The sequence below is a fragment of the Patiria miniata genome, unplaced genomic scaffold (assembly GCF_015706575.1).
Source record: "Patiria miniata isolate m_02_andy unplaced genomic scaffold, ASM1570657v1 HiC_scaffold_26, whole genome shotgun sequence".
NCBI lineage: Eukaryota > Metazoa > Echinodermata > Asteroidea > Valvatida > Asterinidae > Patiria > Patiria miniata.
In genome coordinates this window covers 6,673,601-6,689,588 of record NW_024037065.1, presented here as the reverse complement: position 1 = coordinate 6,689,588, position 15,988 = coordinate 6,673,601, and the positions used below count along the sequence as shown (strand labels likewise).

The 15,988-nt window shown below is 40.4% G+C and overlaps 2 protein-coding genes across 3 annotated transcripts in view; one reads left to right on the top strand and one right to left on the bottom strand.

Annotated features, from left to right (window-relative positions):
• Positions 1–924: 924 nt before the first annotated feature.
• Positions 925–6,440, bottom strand: LOC119733797 (GDP-Man:Man(3)GlcNAc(2)-PP-Dol alpha-1,2-mannosyltransferase-like). Of its 2 annotated transcripts, none has more exons than XM_038207165.1 (4): positions 6,368–6,440; positions 4,593–4,838; positions 2,404–3,335; positions 925–1,447 (listed from the first exon to the last, which is right to left on the bottom strand). In XM_038207165.1, exons 1-4 carry the CDS (start codon positions 6,394–6,396, stop codon positions 1,176–1,178), a joined length of 1,479 nt encoding a protein of 492 aa, XP_038063093.1. In that variant the 5' UTR covers positions 6,397–6,440; the 3' UTR covers positions 925–1,175. The 2 variants fall into 2 exon arrangements, with proteins under 2 accessions (XP_038063093.1, XP_038063094.1); XM_038207166.1 differs by lacking the exon at positions 6,368–6,440 and adding an exon at positions 6,133–6,248 and having other exon boundaries at positions 926–1,447.
• Positions 6,392–15,988, top strand: part of LOC119733796 (copper-transporting ATPase 1-like) — a 36,591-nt gene continuing 26,994 nt past the window's right edge. Inside the window, exons 1-2 of the mRNA XM_038207163.1 lie at positions 6,392–6,516; positions 11,991–12,131. Of these exons, the coding sequence (XP_038063091.1) occupies positions 12,009–12,131 (123 nt within the window). The 5' untranslated portion in view covers positions 6,392–6,516; positions 11,991–12,008. The remainder of the gene's footprint in view (positions 6,517–11,990; positions 12,132–15,988) is intronic.

Genomic DNA, 15,988 nt, shown 5'->3' with positions numbered 1-15,988 from the left:
CATATTTTTAAAAACCGCAAGTAATACGAACACCCTCTTGCGCGTCACTTCACATCCACGATGAGACTTGACGTATTCTATACGCACAGCATTTTGCTAACAGTTTTGAGAGCCAATGTCGTGTCTAGGTTTTATTTGATCTCTTTGCCCGTTAATGAATTACAAAAACACGACATCGAAATTGACCAATCAACAATTTAGTCCAGATTTCCGAATGAAACGGTGTCACGATTTTAGTAATGGCGTCCCAATTTTAGTAATGGCGTCACGATGTTGCTTGCTTAATATCAGACATTAGACCAGAGCCTGAGATGGCTCCGTCGGACAATGGGTGATATGCAGACTACGTTCAAATTTGGATTGAATCGTACATTCAAATATTCGAAACACACAAGACAAGTTTAACACGTGCAGGCATAAATTGCCTCTGCCAGTTGGCAATTGCACGTGCCAGTCAGAAGATGCATGCGGTTGAAATTTGCGTGCTTTAATTGGGAATTAAATGGTCCACTGATCAGGATTTGCGTCAAAAATATTAAGAACATCATGTATCAATACATTTTGTAGACATACCTGACTAGCATCGATACTTAAAAGATTTTAAAAGATATCAACTTTAACCCTAACCACCCCAACTCCATCAAAATCCATCCCCCCATTTTGGTGGATTTTAGGGGACTTGGTCCAGAAGGCCTGGCGTGATTAAATATTGATGGAGTATGATGGACTTGGGCCTAATGGCCTGCAGCAGTGCTAGGGGTATCTGATTGATTTAGCCTAGAGTCCTGTACTGCTATTGTGATAAAAGCCATGTGTAGCAAGTCCATGAATGTCAACCAGTGCATCAGTGGTGGATTCCATTATGTCATGTACAGTTTTGTACTGGAAGCACACTGATTGATGGATTTTGATGGACTTGATTCAGTTCCCGAGTAAAAGACGCTAGGGAGTTAGGGTAAATATATGATTGAAATGACATCACAGGCCTTTCTCTTCATCTTCTCGACACCGGTCGCATTTGTCAAATATTTGAATAAAAAAAAATGCTATACGGATATTCATTAGATGCTCACATATTCAAATATTCGATAGATTCAGCATGCACATCGATTTTGTCACTACCTGCTTGAAACGGGATATTTTAAAGTTGGTCAAAAAGGCCACATTTTGTTTAATTAGTTTATTAGCACTTCTGTCGCAGCAAGGAAACCGTTTTTGAATTCCTGCTCCGAGAATCGTCCCACTGACTCCCTCGCGCTCTGTCGGATCTCCAGCCGTTCCTCCGGCGTCATCTTGAGGATGGTTTCCATGGCGTCGGCGTAGCTCTTCACGTCGTCCGCGAGGAACCCCGTTATCTTGCCGTCGACGTCCACCACGATATCCATCTTGGGGCCTCCCGAGTTGTGGGCAACGATGACTGTCCCTGCGGCCATGCATTCCACTACACCTGTTTTTTGTTTTCAATTTAAATGAAATAAAGAAAAATTGAATAATAATAATAATTTACTTCTGTTTATTCTTTAGGGCATCCCTTTTTTTTCAGTCTTTGGTTCACATTTCCGATCAACCTTATTTTTGGCTCCGGAACTAAGATATTTTTAAAATTCTATTACTGCTGACCCTGTCTAAAAAAAAACCCTCCTTACACAAAAATAAATTAATGAAACAAATAACTATCAAATTAAAGTAATCAGGCTCTGTGACATACGTCTTGCGAATGCAATGCGAATTTGATGTGTGACATCAAATTCGCCGCGAAACTTGCCAGACTTGAAATGTGTTCAACTTTTGTGAATTGGCAGTGCGAAAAACTTGTCCTGACGTCACAAATTCGCGTTTGCGTTCGCTGTCGCGCCGAGTATGAACCAGCCTTTATTTGAAAAGCTATCACAAAATAACATCCAACTTCAAAGGAAGCACAGCATATAGCAACTAATGCAATTCCAGAAGATGCGACGTTGCTGCCCATCAACGTATCTTGGGTCTACTTTACTGTTATGTCGTGGCTGCTGCTACAGCCAGAACATTAGTGAGCTGCATGCTGCAGATATAATGCAAGTCAACTAAATCTTGCCAAAACTGACTTTATTAGTTCAGTGATATCAAATCACGATATAAACTCTTGCCAATTAAAAAACCAGAGACAATACACACTTTGCATAATTTAATTTAGCTATCTATGTGGGCGCAACTTTTTTACGTTTCGCCGACTGACCCACCCTATTTCAGAGGCTAATAAATAGGAGCACCCTACAAATAAAAAGGGATGCTCTATACAAAAGTTGAACACATTTCTAACCCTCTGAATTTTATGACATAAAATTCACTTTGCATTCAGAGTCATTCGCGGTTTGTACTGGCCTTTTGAAATCTGATTATTCCTTTCCTTTTTTTGGAACCTACCTATACCGAAGTGTTCATTCCACATAGTATGCAAACCAATGGTGGCAGCAGACAGATGTGCCTTGAGATCGTCAAATGAAATGTTCAGCAGGAAATCCACATTTGGGCGGATGTTGAATTCCTCGCACATCTCGCGCAGCATGTCGATGCGATCAGCGTCGCCTTGGTTACGACAGCTGCCAATCAGCTCCAACTTGAGGCTCTCGCGCTCTTTGATTGGATACCGCCGCAGGAGCTCGTTGAAGGCTTTGACTTGTAGAGGATGGTCCTTCTCCGGTCGAAACTGCGCGATGGACACGATGACGTGCTTCTTGCGTCCCTCTTCCGGCGCCAACGGCTGTTGGAGGAACGCGTCCGTGTCGCACGGCGGGTACACGACGCTTGTCCGCTCCGGTACCCGCCAGATGTCTTGTATGTGTCCATTAGTCCACGACGAGTTGACCATCACCGCGTCACTGCGCGCGCCCATGACGCCATAGAGCCGCGCGAACAGGCGGTAGTAGACCAACTTGAGAGAGCTGAGCACACGGCTCCTCGCGACAAAGCCTGGATTATTGTACGTGGCTGTCCGCTGCGCGACGCGGCTCAGCATGTCGGTGCTGATGGTCGGGTAGTGCACGTAGCAGCCCACCTTGCACAGCCCGAGGAACTTAAAAAGCGGGAGGGTGAATGCGTAACCCATGGAATCAATGTAGACGTCCGGGACGCAGTTCGTCAGGGCCTCCCAGCCCAGAATCACGGAGCCCAGGCTCTGGCCCAGGAGGGTGAAGAAAGGGTAAGTCTCGGCCTCGACAAGATGACGCTTCTTGAGGAAGACGAACTCCACGGGTTTGGTGAGGGTGATGTTAAAGCGCTGCTTGGCTTTGCGTACGATCTCCTCCCCTCTGACATCACTGTCACCTGTGTAGACTACACACCTCACATAGGAATACCTGCAAGAAACGTTAATCAAAAAAGAGTAAATGAAATAAAATAATAATAGTGGCTATTTATAAAGCGCACGTATCCACCAGGACTGGTGCTCAAGGCGCTACATCATTATTACCCCTGCTCACTGGGCCCATGAAACATTCCAAATACCATCTCAGCTCCCTGGGGAGTATACAGCTCGATGCAGCCTGTTAGGCGCAAGGAAGCTAAATCAACCACAATAACCATCTCTGCCCTCACAGGTACCCATTTACTCCTGGGTAGAGAGAAGCAATGAGTGACAAAGTGCCTTGCCCAAGGGCACAAACACCATGACCCAGGCAGGACTCGAACCCACAACCTGCAGAATTACCCGCAGACCACAAATCTGATGCCCTTAAATCACGAGGCCACAGAGCTCCACTATATCAGATCAGACTAAATCGAATTCTGGAACTTACAGACCAGAATAAGGTTCAACATTGGGATTTTGGGAACCCCTTTAACGCTAGCAATAATTTAACAAGACTTCTAAACAAGTCCACTGCTCTGCACATGTAAAATTCAATCCTTGTCAGGATCTGGGTTGAGAGGGTCAAACATAGAAAATTGAACAGTACTATTAGGCCATCCGTGCACTGACTGGCAAAAAATGTGAAGACATGTCTCGCCAACTAATTTCAGCTCTGCCAAGGGTCTGCTCACGGTGTGCCTGTGTTTATTTCAATGAAGGAAGGCAATACAACAGAGAGAAAAGGCCTTAAGAGGACCTTTTTTCCAGAAGGTTTCATTGGTTACACCTCTATGTTCCGACACCCCTATGACCCTTATGTTCCAACACCCCTATGTTTTGACTGCACATATTCCTATTCCTGTACCTAACCCTAACCCTAACCCTGTCGGAACATAGGGGTGTCAGAACATAGAGCAGTCACCGGTTTCATTGTACAAGGTACGAATGGAGTGTCATGGCCTAGCGGTTAAGAGCACCGGACTTATGCTCTGGTGTTTCAGAGGCAACAGTGGCGTGGGTTCGAGCCCGGGCCCAGACACTGGTGCCCTTGAGCAAGGCACTTGACCATTATTGCTTCGTCCTTCGGATGGGACGTTAAGCCGGAGGTCCCGTGTGTTGTATAAGGCCTAACGCACATAAAAGAACCCAGTAACACTTATTGCTAAGAGAAGGGGTTTGCCCCGGTGTTTCTGGCCTCCTAGTTATACTCCCTTGTGGAAGTCCTTAGGAGAAGAACCAACCAAGTACCAAGTACGAGTTACCACACCTTTCCTGCAGAGCCGCGATGGCACACCACAGCACCCGCTCCCCGCCCCCTCCCGCATTGCAGTACGGGTGGAAGAAGCCTACCACCACCGGCTTTCTCCCGTCCTGGCCTCGCTCCCTCAGGTGAGCGTACTGACGCCGGCCTACCTGCTGGACTCTTCTCCTCAGTGCGTAGAAGAGCAGGACTCCCAGAGGGAGGCTGATCAGTAGCAGGAACAGCATGGGTTTCAGTAGACTGTACAAGCACCTGTGAAAATGACATATCAAGAATGTAGAGTTTTCATTAATTTTGTTTTGAAATAAACCACAACAGAAACGTGACTGTCGCATTATAAAAGAACAAAGATATTGACTGGAGAGGGGTTTGAACTTGTGACCTCCAAACCGAGCATCCAGAGGCAGACTGAGACCTAGAGTGCTCAGAAACATGCAAAACTAAATCAGGCCAACTTTAATTAAATACTCACTCTTTAGTCAGAAAAATTTCTCCAAATCTGCATTGGACAAAAAAAAGGTCCTCAGCATTTCACCATCCAAGTTTGCAGACTCAATTCAATTTTTAAAGGAGACTTTGCTTCAATATTTTGCACATGAGAGGGAAGTCAAGGGATTTCAAAACGCGGCTAAAGACTAGACTGGTACATGTCCAACCATGGTCCAACTTATACTCCTAGAACTATGAGGCTCACTACGTGGAGCCTCATAGTTCTAGGAGTAGGTCCAACTGTTTGAAAAGACTGACCTTTTCATTCAGTGTCATTCTGGTGGCCGACCAGAAATGTGTAAAAATAGAGACTACCAGACATGCCAGATGTTGCCTTTGGCACAGTTGATTATGCAGTACTGAAGCGGTCGTGTTCTGTTGGACTGGTTGTTTCAGTTGCCAGTCTATTTTCTAAGTTGTAGGCTTTTGCATGTTTTCAATACCTTAAGTTAAAAACCTTAAGATCCTCGTTACAGCTAGTCTGAGTAACTTGGACCCAACTTATCGCCTTTTTTAACATTCGGACATGGTCTGGTCCACGTCCGAATGTTAAAAAAGGCGATAAGTTGGGTCCAAGTTACGCGGACTACGTTACAGCCTACTTATGTGTTACCTAATACCACGTTGAAAATCATAAGGTAACCAGGCAAAGTTTATTTTATTTTTCGACAACTGTCTTAATTATTACACAAAAACTCTGCCAGTCCCCCCCCCCCCTTTCCGCCCCCAATATTTAAACATGATAAAAAACTCAAATTTTGTGGCAAACAACAATGGGGCCAAGACTGCAAAGAAAGTTAGCAGTAGTAGTTCTGCACCTAATCCCCCCACCTCGCCTTCCCCCATCCACGTTACACCCCCCTTTAAAAAAATGGCATTTGGCCGTTGCCACGCCTACATTACTATACTACAGTGGCAGTGCCACAAGAGTCAAGAGTTTCAACTGCCTAACGTTACAACACTGTTGTTTTCAACTTTTAGTTAACCGTTGTTAAAGCGATGTTTACTTAACATTGACCGAATAAACATATAATCATTATAAAACCCCAGCACGAACCTTACAAACGTTTTGACAGTCATTATTTTCGAGTTTGCATGGTAACCATTGCAATGCAACACGGAAGTGTACGTGTGCAAACACAAGGATGAAAACGGGGATTTTACTGAGTACCAGACTCTACCCTCTCGCTTATACTGAATAAGTGTTGAGACGTCAGGGAACACGTCGAAAACAAATGTGTCGTGTTCCTGGACTCATATTAGGTATGTACAATGACGGGCAAAATAATTACCAGACTATACGATTACGTGCAGAAATCATGATAAGCTTGACGAGATGTGACACGAGACTCCCCGCTCTCTCAATAAATCAATATCTAAACTGTTCGGATACCAGCTAAACTGATGATTCTGTTATCTTGTTAACACCTCCTGCTCTAAGGTAATCATTCTTTTTAAAAGATTTTTCATTTCTTGTATTTTTTTGTAACTCTGGTTAAATTTTTCTCGAACTCACCTGCCGCAACAGTGCCAGGGCTGCATGCATGACCTCTCGCTTTTTTTGGCAACCCCCTTTTTAGTGGGCGTGGCGCACTTTGATTGTTTCTTGTGGTACAGTTTCCTGCGTGCTCCCTGTTGCAGGGCGATTGTGTAGTTACAGGCCCCAACCTTTCGTTTGAGTCTTTAAGACTAAAAGAGTGTTTTCATATAATGTTCGAAAATGACTTAGTCTGCAAAAATCTTTTAATTTTAATAAGGATTAAGGTGTTTCACGGTAATACTAATAAATAATAATGTGCCATCTTGTTCACGATGCAAAGAAAAAAAGTTGCTAGATACGGGCGCATTTATGAATGACCGCACGATGACTTACAAGCGCAAAAAAATTCCATTGACGATGCGTACACCACAACGCATATAAAATTGCCCGGCAGGCAAGATCATGAAGATGGCGTTTATTTACTGTGAAACACCTTCTTATCGTCAGACCCCCTAAAGCTACGCGCTCCTATTCCTATGCACCCACCTTAAATTAAAATTTTGCAATGCGCGCGTCTTAAAAATGATGTTCCTTTACTCATATCATATCCTTTGATGCACGAACTTTAATCAGCAGCCGAAAAAAAATGTGGAAAGTGAATGCTTTACCGGTAAATGAGTCAAAAAATGAAACAAAACATCTGCTTTTTACAGACAAGTACAAATGCAGGTGGATGCCTCCGGCCTGCAGAAGTAAAAAATGTGAACGTACAGTGACCTTTGTTAGTCTCCCACTGTCGTCAGTATTATAGTTAACAAGTCATAATAAAAGACTTTAGGGGATTAAAACTTACAATGCAACAAAAAAAAAACGTTTGTTTATTGCACTTCCGCTTCAAAGCGGAAAAGCATTGTTTTTGTTCCGATTGTTTTTTTTTTCTATTTCTTTTTTTTTTCCTTTTTGTTCTATCCCAAATCCCATAGACTTTGTAAATGTTTTGTTCCCCGCGACATTTTGGACCTAAAACAAACTCGTATTCTAATGAAACTTGTCCCATGTAAAGACCCCATAGTGCCATTGTGTACCGAAGAGTGACGTCACTGTGACGTCATCATGGGTCACGTGACGTCATCTTCAATATGCAAACTTTAACATCCTATATCTAGAGAACTGTAAGTCCGAATGAGTTGAAACTTGGTATATAGGTAGACCGGGATGTGTTATAGACGAAAGTTGAAATGACGTCATCATGACGTCATCGTGTGATTTTACATCGATTTTTGAAGTTTTGGACCTTTAAGCCATATCTAACGAACGCAATATGCTAAATTCAAAATTCTTTTTGTATTATGTTTGTTAGGTAACAGGCATACTCACAAAATTATGAATATAATGTGACGTCATTATGAAGTCATCAAAAATGCTATTTTTTAAAACACATATAAGGGAATGTCCAATTGTAATGAAACTTGGTGGGTGGGTAGATAATAATACTAGTACAAAAAATCTGAAATGATGTCACGATGACGTCATTGGTAGATTTTCTATGATTTTTTTAAATATTTACAATTTTATTCTGCTTACAAAATTCAACACTTTTATTCGTCTGATTGGCTTCAAACATGCTAAATTCAAAATTCCTTTGTATTAAGTTTGTTATGTAATAGGTATCTGCACAATTTTTTTTGAAAAATGTGTGACATCACGATGACATCATCAAAAATGTGATTTTTCAAAACACATATAAGGGTAAGTCCAATTGACTTGAAACCTGGTGGGTAGGTAGTAGGCCTACTCTTAATAGTATGCAAAATCTGAAATAAATTCATGATGACGTCATCATAAAAGTGTTTTTATTACTTTATAATTTTTTAACATTTACTTCTATAATGCTTTGATGCATTTTCAAATATATTTCTTGAATATAAATATTTAAAAAAAGAAAATGCGGAAAAGCATATGTCCTGTACATCGAACAGGCATAGACCTCTAGTTTTGGATATTTTTTTTCATAACTACTAAAATCTGACATCTTGACAATCGTCTCTGTTGATTGGGATAATCAGAATAACAATATAAACTGGGATCCACATTAAATTGTATTTATGTAAATAATGTAAATAATGTAAATATAGGCCTTTGTAGGGAATATACAATTTGCAAACATCGAAAAATAAAACTACCAAGTTTTTACGAAATACCTTACTAGGATGTTGGTAAATGACAGTGTAAAGCATCCTGTAAAATAATAGCACCTGGTTTGAAGTCATTTTCAAGAAAATGGTATTTTTGTATACATTTCCAACGGTGGTCAGCCGACCACCGTTGGAAAAACCTAACTATTTTTCAACTACTGCTCCAACTTTACACTTTTTTTCGGTCCAAATTTTGTTTGCTATTGGTTACATGTTCATGAACGGGTGCAGGCCAGCTAGACTGGTTCCCTTACCTTACAATTTTCCGGCATCTATTAATTGATCCATTTTATCTTTAGTGGAGTCAAGGAACCAGACTACTTGAACGTTTTTGTTTTTCTTGGTTTCCAGCATTTTCGAACACAAAACTTCGAACATGTCAGTGTAACAATATTTGATCTATTATCAGATTATACTAACCCTTCAAATAGTTCATTTCTGAAAATTACAGCAAAAGCCAATGATGTACATTCCCTTTAAATTAACAATTATCTATGATGGAAGATTCAACCATTAGGCCCCTATATTGAAATTATCTTGACATTTCGAAAAGTGTAAATTGGCATTGAAAAAAGGAAGGAAAAAAAAAAGAAAATATGTTTGAAAAGCTCAATAAAATAAATTTTCCTGACACTATGGAGTCTAACTCATACATAGTACATGTATGTATATAAAAAAAATTGTACTTGAGATGCATGGCCCGGACACCGTAGATTTTACATGAAGCGTCCACTGCCTAGAATTAGGCAGGAGTTTTTCTACGACACCAAAAACTGCACGCTTTGGGATTCCCCGCTTGTCGCCATGAATAAAGAGATTTCGTTTTGTTAATTGGTATGGTGGATGATCGATAAGTTTTGTTGAGAAAAAGAGTGGTTGCTTTGCTAATTTTAAAGCTACAGTCCATCATTTGTAATTTGTGCATTTTGTTTGTTTGAAGCAACAAAAGAGTTCAAAATCTAATGAAGGATACTGAACAACTAACCTGATGAAGTTTCAGCTAAGTTTCAGCTGTACATTCCGAGAAAAACAGCATTTTAAGATCTCAATTTCAAATCAAAAGTTACTGAATCATGTTTTGAATTGTTTTGAATTGCAGCTATACGCGACGTAGCGCACTGATCCGATGAATTATAACAACCGCGCGCGCGTGTGCGTCGTTCCAATACTTGTGCGCGCTGCGCTGAATAACAAACGAATTACTAATTTAAATTTTCCTACGGTGCTTCTTAAGAATCACCGTTGGAAATGCCTTCTTTCGTTGATTACTTCAAAATGACAGCTTCCCAGAAAGAATAATTTCACAGGGAGTTTAGTTCCCTCACTATCTTTCAACCAAGTTTGTTTTTCAACAATAATTACGCCAGTTACTTTTCGGATTGCTGCAAATGATGGACTATAGCTTTAAGCTACTTGGTTGCAAAGCCTTAACTGCGCAGAAATAGGAGGATTGAGGATATATATCCCTTTTTGTATTTTGACACAGTCTCACAGATGGTTTCGATCCAACTCGGACGGTCTAGCCCCATAAATGTTGCCAATTTACTGGACTACCTCTGTAAATAAAGGCACACTTGAAACATGTACATTTGTACCTGAAAATGTAGAGCTTTGTCAAGTTTTGGTTTTCATATTTAGACTTTGTTTGTAGTTTATTGCTTTCGAAGCACACTCACCCTCTTATACATGTTATAGTGATAGAAAAGAAGTTCGGCATTTTTCAGACGTCTATATTTGTGTAATTTCGTGTTGGAATTTAGATACGCAAACGTGTGCAAACCAACCTGGTAATTACACAAAAAATAGACTTCTGAAAAATGCCGAACTTCTTGGGGTCCGAGTTAACAGTGGCTCCAAGTTGACCTGATACCTCACAGACTGCCAGTGGATATTTCGCCGGCGCTGGTTTTAAACAGGGCCCAATTTCACGGCGCTGCTAAGCAAAAATATTTGCTTAGCACAAAAAAAGCCTGGCTTATAAAAGCATGTTACTAGCCAAAACTCCCAGTGATTTTCTTGCTAAGCAAACAACAGCTGAATACTAACCCTAACCACCCTGAATCCTCCAAAATAATTTTGGAAAATTGGAGGAATTTGCAGGATTGAGGTTACATGGCAAAAGTGCGTTGCTGATTTCGGAGTATGCACTGTGTCAAGGTCTTGGGCCGGACCTTGTGTTGTTTATGCTCAGCCGTGCATAAATTTAGTCCTTGATTATACTTGACATCCTCCACACTGCTCCAGGATGTCACTGCCTCTGCCTCTGCCTCAACCTATTGACAGTCATAGCCGGAGGATTTTGCAGGATTCAGGCAGTGGTCACCCCTCCATGGACCATATTCAAGAAATAACGGAGGAATTTGCAGGATTGAGGCTATATGCTATTTTTCCATGAGGCCAATTGGAGGATTTTGCAGAATTGAGGCTACTTCCTAGCAAAAAGGCCTAGGGAGTTAGGGTTAGCTAATCATGAGCAATAAACATCCCATGGAGTTTTGGCCGGTAACCTGCTTTTATAAGCCAGACTTTTTTTGTGCTAAGCAAATTTTTTGTGCTTAGCAGCGCTGTGAAATTGGCCCAGGTCTGTTTGTTACGGAGGTCATCTTTGATTACTCTGGAATACCCAAAGAAAGCTTACACAGCCAGTATGCTAATGATGTAATAAAGATCAGCCTACTTCTACTAGTTCTAGAAATGGAAGGCTCCAGTGTGCTGTGCCTTCAGTGGAAGCCTCCTTGACAAAAATGTTCCTCGGGCCCATTGAAATTGCACACACCCTATTCTAAGTCCTCAGTCTGAGTGGATAACCAACCCACAATTGAATTTAAAATGAAAGAGTGTAGTTCTCAAGCTTTTACAATTCAATACATCTTGATCGCCTGTGAGATTTGTGAGTATTTTAACCTTTTTTTTTTTAATTTGGGTATAAATTTATCAGTAGCGCATAGGGGAAATTATTTACTGCACCTAGAGCTATCATGTATAACTACACGTACATGTTCGTCTATTATCAGCATGTGCCCACGTATACTTGTAGTATTTAATTATAATTGTCACAATCAGTCTGTAGCCTTGACAAGAGCCTCAGATGCGCAGTTAGCCTTGATGGCAATTACTGCAGCAGAATATCATTTCCACATCCATAAATAATCACCCCACTGTTACCATGACAACACGCCCATTCATTCTCCAATTAAACAAAACTGAAAATACGATCTCTCAATGTTCATAATTTGATAGGTCTAGACAACCTTGACAATGGACGCGTTGGGCAGGGACTACCACTGCTGCGTTATTAGCGTGCAAGGCATGACGTGCAACTCCTGCGTGAGGAACATTGAGCAGCAGATCGGGGGCGCGGACGGAGTGCAACACATCAAGGCAAGTATAATTACGTCTGTGAGTTCTTAACGGCGTACAGGATCATTTGCATTTCATGCATTTTGTTGGTTTCCAATAATAACACCACTCAAAATCCAAAGAAAAATGCTCAAAACCTACCCTGTTAAAGCTTCAGCTCAGTGGAGTTGAAACTTTTTGAGAAAACAGTGAAAAACGACGGACAAGCTTTTGATTTTGAAACACGATTTTGTAAGTAGAACTCTCTATTTCCAAAGATCAGTCAATTAACTGATCGTTGGAAATCACCTACATTTCTTGATTTCTTCTAAATGACAGCTAGCCAGATGGACTAATTTCACGGGTTGTTTAGCTCCTGTATGATCTGTAATCCAAGTAAGCGTTTTCATAATAGTTCGCTAGATTACTTTTTGGGATAAATGCTAATGATTCTACATGCCTGTAAATGATCATTTGCTTGTTATGGATTTTACACCCATTCCTACATAACCTATAGACCTCATGTGTAGCAGCCATCTTTTGAGAGCAATGCCTGAGATACCGGTAAGCATTAGTGAACCTTTTGTTTATTTATTGTTACTGAATTAAAAATTCAAAAGATGCCATCAAACATGGATGCTACGCAGAAGGTCTATTGTCAAATTTACATTAAAATGAGTGTTGGTGGGATTACACACTAGAAATAATCATTTGAAAGGTACGTACTTAATCCAAATTTCCCGAAGACTGTTCATGTCAGTCAAGATTGTAAGTGGGTGCAGAATTCTTAAGCCTTATGGCCTTACTGAGGTCACCTCCAGCTCCACTCTGAAGGATATGTTTGAGAGTTTTTAAGGTGGATCGAAGCATCAATGTAACATCAGCCAACATTTGAAGGAAAAAAAAAAAACTCGCGTCGCCGCACCACTTTTGGGGCAAGCTCTTTATCAGAAACTGGAGATTTTTGGGGGCCTAATCTTTTATTTTCAGGCAGGGTGCATGCAAACCAGCCCGTTGAAGATTTAGCTCAGTGTAACTGAATTATGTTTTGAAATGTTTATAAAAAAAAATATGAACGCGGGCACACTTTTTTAAACCACCTACAGAGATTGTTTTCTTTCGAACGATACCATTTCCGGCTGACTAATTTCACAAAGTATTTGGTACCATCCCTTCACTTTGACCAAGTTTTTTCTCACCACATGTAAATCGGTCGGTACGTTTGCGGGTAGTTATCAAGTATCGTATACGTACCTTTTGACAACGCAGAATTGCTCTTATTTTTCCCTATTAGTATTACATGTAGTGTACATGTACACTTAAACCCTTATTAAGTACATATTTCAACTTTACTTTTATTGTTTTGTTTTCAAGTGATGTACATGTATACATGTATGTATGTACATGTACAATGTAGTTTGTCAACAAAAGTTCAAAAGCTCACTGTAAATTTATCATAAAAGACATGTTTTTAATAATTGCTAGAAAGTCTTTCCTTAATTCAATTGAATTTTGATGTTAATTTGATATAGCCCTTGACAGTTATCAATACTTACTGCAAACCGCTCCGCTCCACTCCAGTGGCCGTTATTATTGATCGCTGCACGCAACTTTTAGCCAGGCGCACTTTGCTAGTGACTTTTGCCTGGCGCACTTTGCTAGTGACTTTTGCCTGGCTCAGCACGCACTTGTAGCTGGTGTAACATGATCAGAGGGTTTCTGATATTTCTGTCAAAGGCAGGTTTGAATTTATAATCAAAACTAACTTACATGAATTCGAAAATGGACTGCCGTAATACAGTTTAGGCTTTCGCATACATTGTACATGTACTGGTACACATGATCTGATACACCGTGCCCTCTGGAGACATGCAGACAATAGGGAACAAAACTACACGAGAATAAAGAAATGTCTCCACAAGGATACAAATTCCAGTATGAATTAGTGCGCGTGTTTATGGTGTACATGTAAATCGAGGACACACACGTGCAACATCATCAGTGAATCGAGGACAGGAACCAAATCGAGGACGACCTCGATTAGAACACGTGTACAAAACCAATGAGAGCTGTTGCAAAAAAGTTGGTGTATAAAAAAGGAAAAGGGAAGAGGAACAATAGAAAATCCACGATTTACACCATAAATATGTACCGGTACACGCATACTGAAATTTGTTTCCTAAAGTTTTTGAGTTTGAAAGTGCAGATTCAAAATGCTCTTATTTTAACCAGAACTAATTTCCTTGGCTGAAATTCGGACTTAATATCCCTTTTCTAAAACTCTACCATTTGCGACGGATCAACATACCTTGGAAATTCCTAGTTTTTGAGAATAATCCACATTTCGTGAAAACCTTGTGGAGACGTACATGTATTCATCTATAGAAATTGCCCTGGAGACGTATACAATTTTTTGTTCCCTATTGTGTGCATGTCTCCAGAGGGCACAGTGTATCAGATCATGTACTTTAAAAAGTTGCCTGATAAGTGTACGTCTCTAATATTCGCTTGAAGTTCAAAAAATCAAATACGAAATTATTGAAAAATGCAAAGGCCCTAATTGTTTCTAACTAGATTACTTAAATATTTTCATGATCATGCACCATATGTTTGTGAAAAGTATGAAAATGTCAGTTTGTTGTGCATGCACCGATCAGTAAATTGAGAGACGTAGACTGTCCTTAGCCATCTGTTCTCTATCCACCCACGGCTGCCCGGGTTATTATATTAATTAACCCAGCGTTGCAGAACTATTCGGTGGATATTAATATCTTGTTCAAGTCTTTGTCAATATCAAATGTATAGTCTGGAGAATGAACTAGGAATTTGTGTAATATTCTTGCTACCGGGTAAATTTTCCAAAGAATGCCATGCTCAAGTGTGTGATTCTGGCAAAATGAGACAGAACTGGGCAGAGGACAAAATGGATGGTCGTGGGTACATTAAGAATGACAATAAAATTCTCCTTAAAATACTGTTTATTGCATTTCAATCGGACATTCTGTTGACAAGTTACATGTGTTGCTGTTTACAGTTTGCATTTATCGACTTGTCAAAAAAATTGAAACTGACAAAAAGGCCTGTAACGTTCGAGTTAATATTCGTGAAAATGAACGATGCCAATTTATTTCTTCTTAACTACAACTTTTATTTAACGATTTTTATAGTACCCTTATTCAAACTATGCATAGTAGACATACCGGGTATCAAAGATATAAATAAATCTGAAAATCAGAAGAAGTTTTAACTTGAATAGTGATTAAAATCACTATTCAGTTTGTTGCATTTTTCTTCACTGTGGCCTGTGCCCAGTTCCGTCTCATTTTGCCAGAACGCGCCACACAAGAGGAAACATACAACTTTTTTGTCGTCACCGGGGTTTAAAAGCCTTGAATATTGGGTCTGGTAAAATGTGAAAAAGTAAACATGGTAAAACAACAAATGGTCCAAGTGCCATTTTCACAACTTTTCACACAAGTGGGAAACCATTTTCACACCTTTTCACACAAATGGGAAACCGTTTTCACACCTTTTCACACAAATGGGAAACCGTTTTCACACCTTTTTGCACAAATGGGAAACCATTTTCATAATATGGGAAATGCCGGTGGGGATGTAAATATTAATGCTTCTCACAAAATTTCTCATTCCCATTCGCGGTGTCAACTGTCAATGGCATGTATGTAATGTTTCCCACTTCTGTGAAATGGTGTGAAAATTGTTTCCCAATGTGAGAACAGTTTTTCACACTTTGTGAAATAAAAAGGAAAAGAAAAAATGTGAAGGGCATGGGCATCGCGAGGGGGGGGGGGGGCAAGGGGGGGGGCGCTTCCACCCCCCCCCCCCCCGAAAAGCAAAAAAAAAAAAAGGAAGAAAAAAAAGAAAGAAAGAAAGAAAAA

Coding starts and splice junctions, on each gene's coding strand:
- LOC119733797 (XM_038207165.1), bottom strand. CDS start 6,396: ATGATTTCTGCACGTAATCGTATAGTCTG. Junction 4,839..6,367: donor GCACGTAATCGTATAGTCTG/GTAATTATTTTG, acceptor TCATTTTCACAG/GTGCTTGTACAGTCTACTGA. Junction 3,336..4,592: donor ATCGCGGCTCTGCAGGAAAG/GTGTGGTAACTC, acceptor CGTTTCTTGCAG/GTATTCCTATGTGAGGTGTG.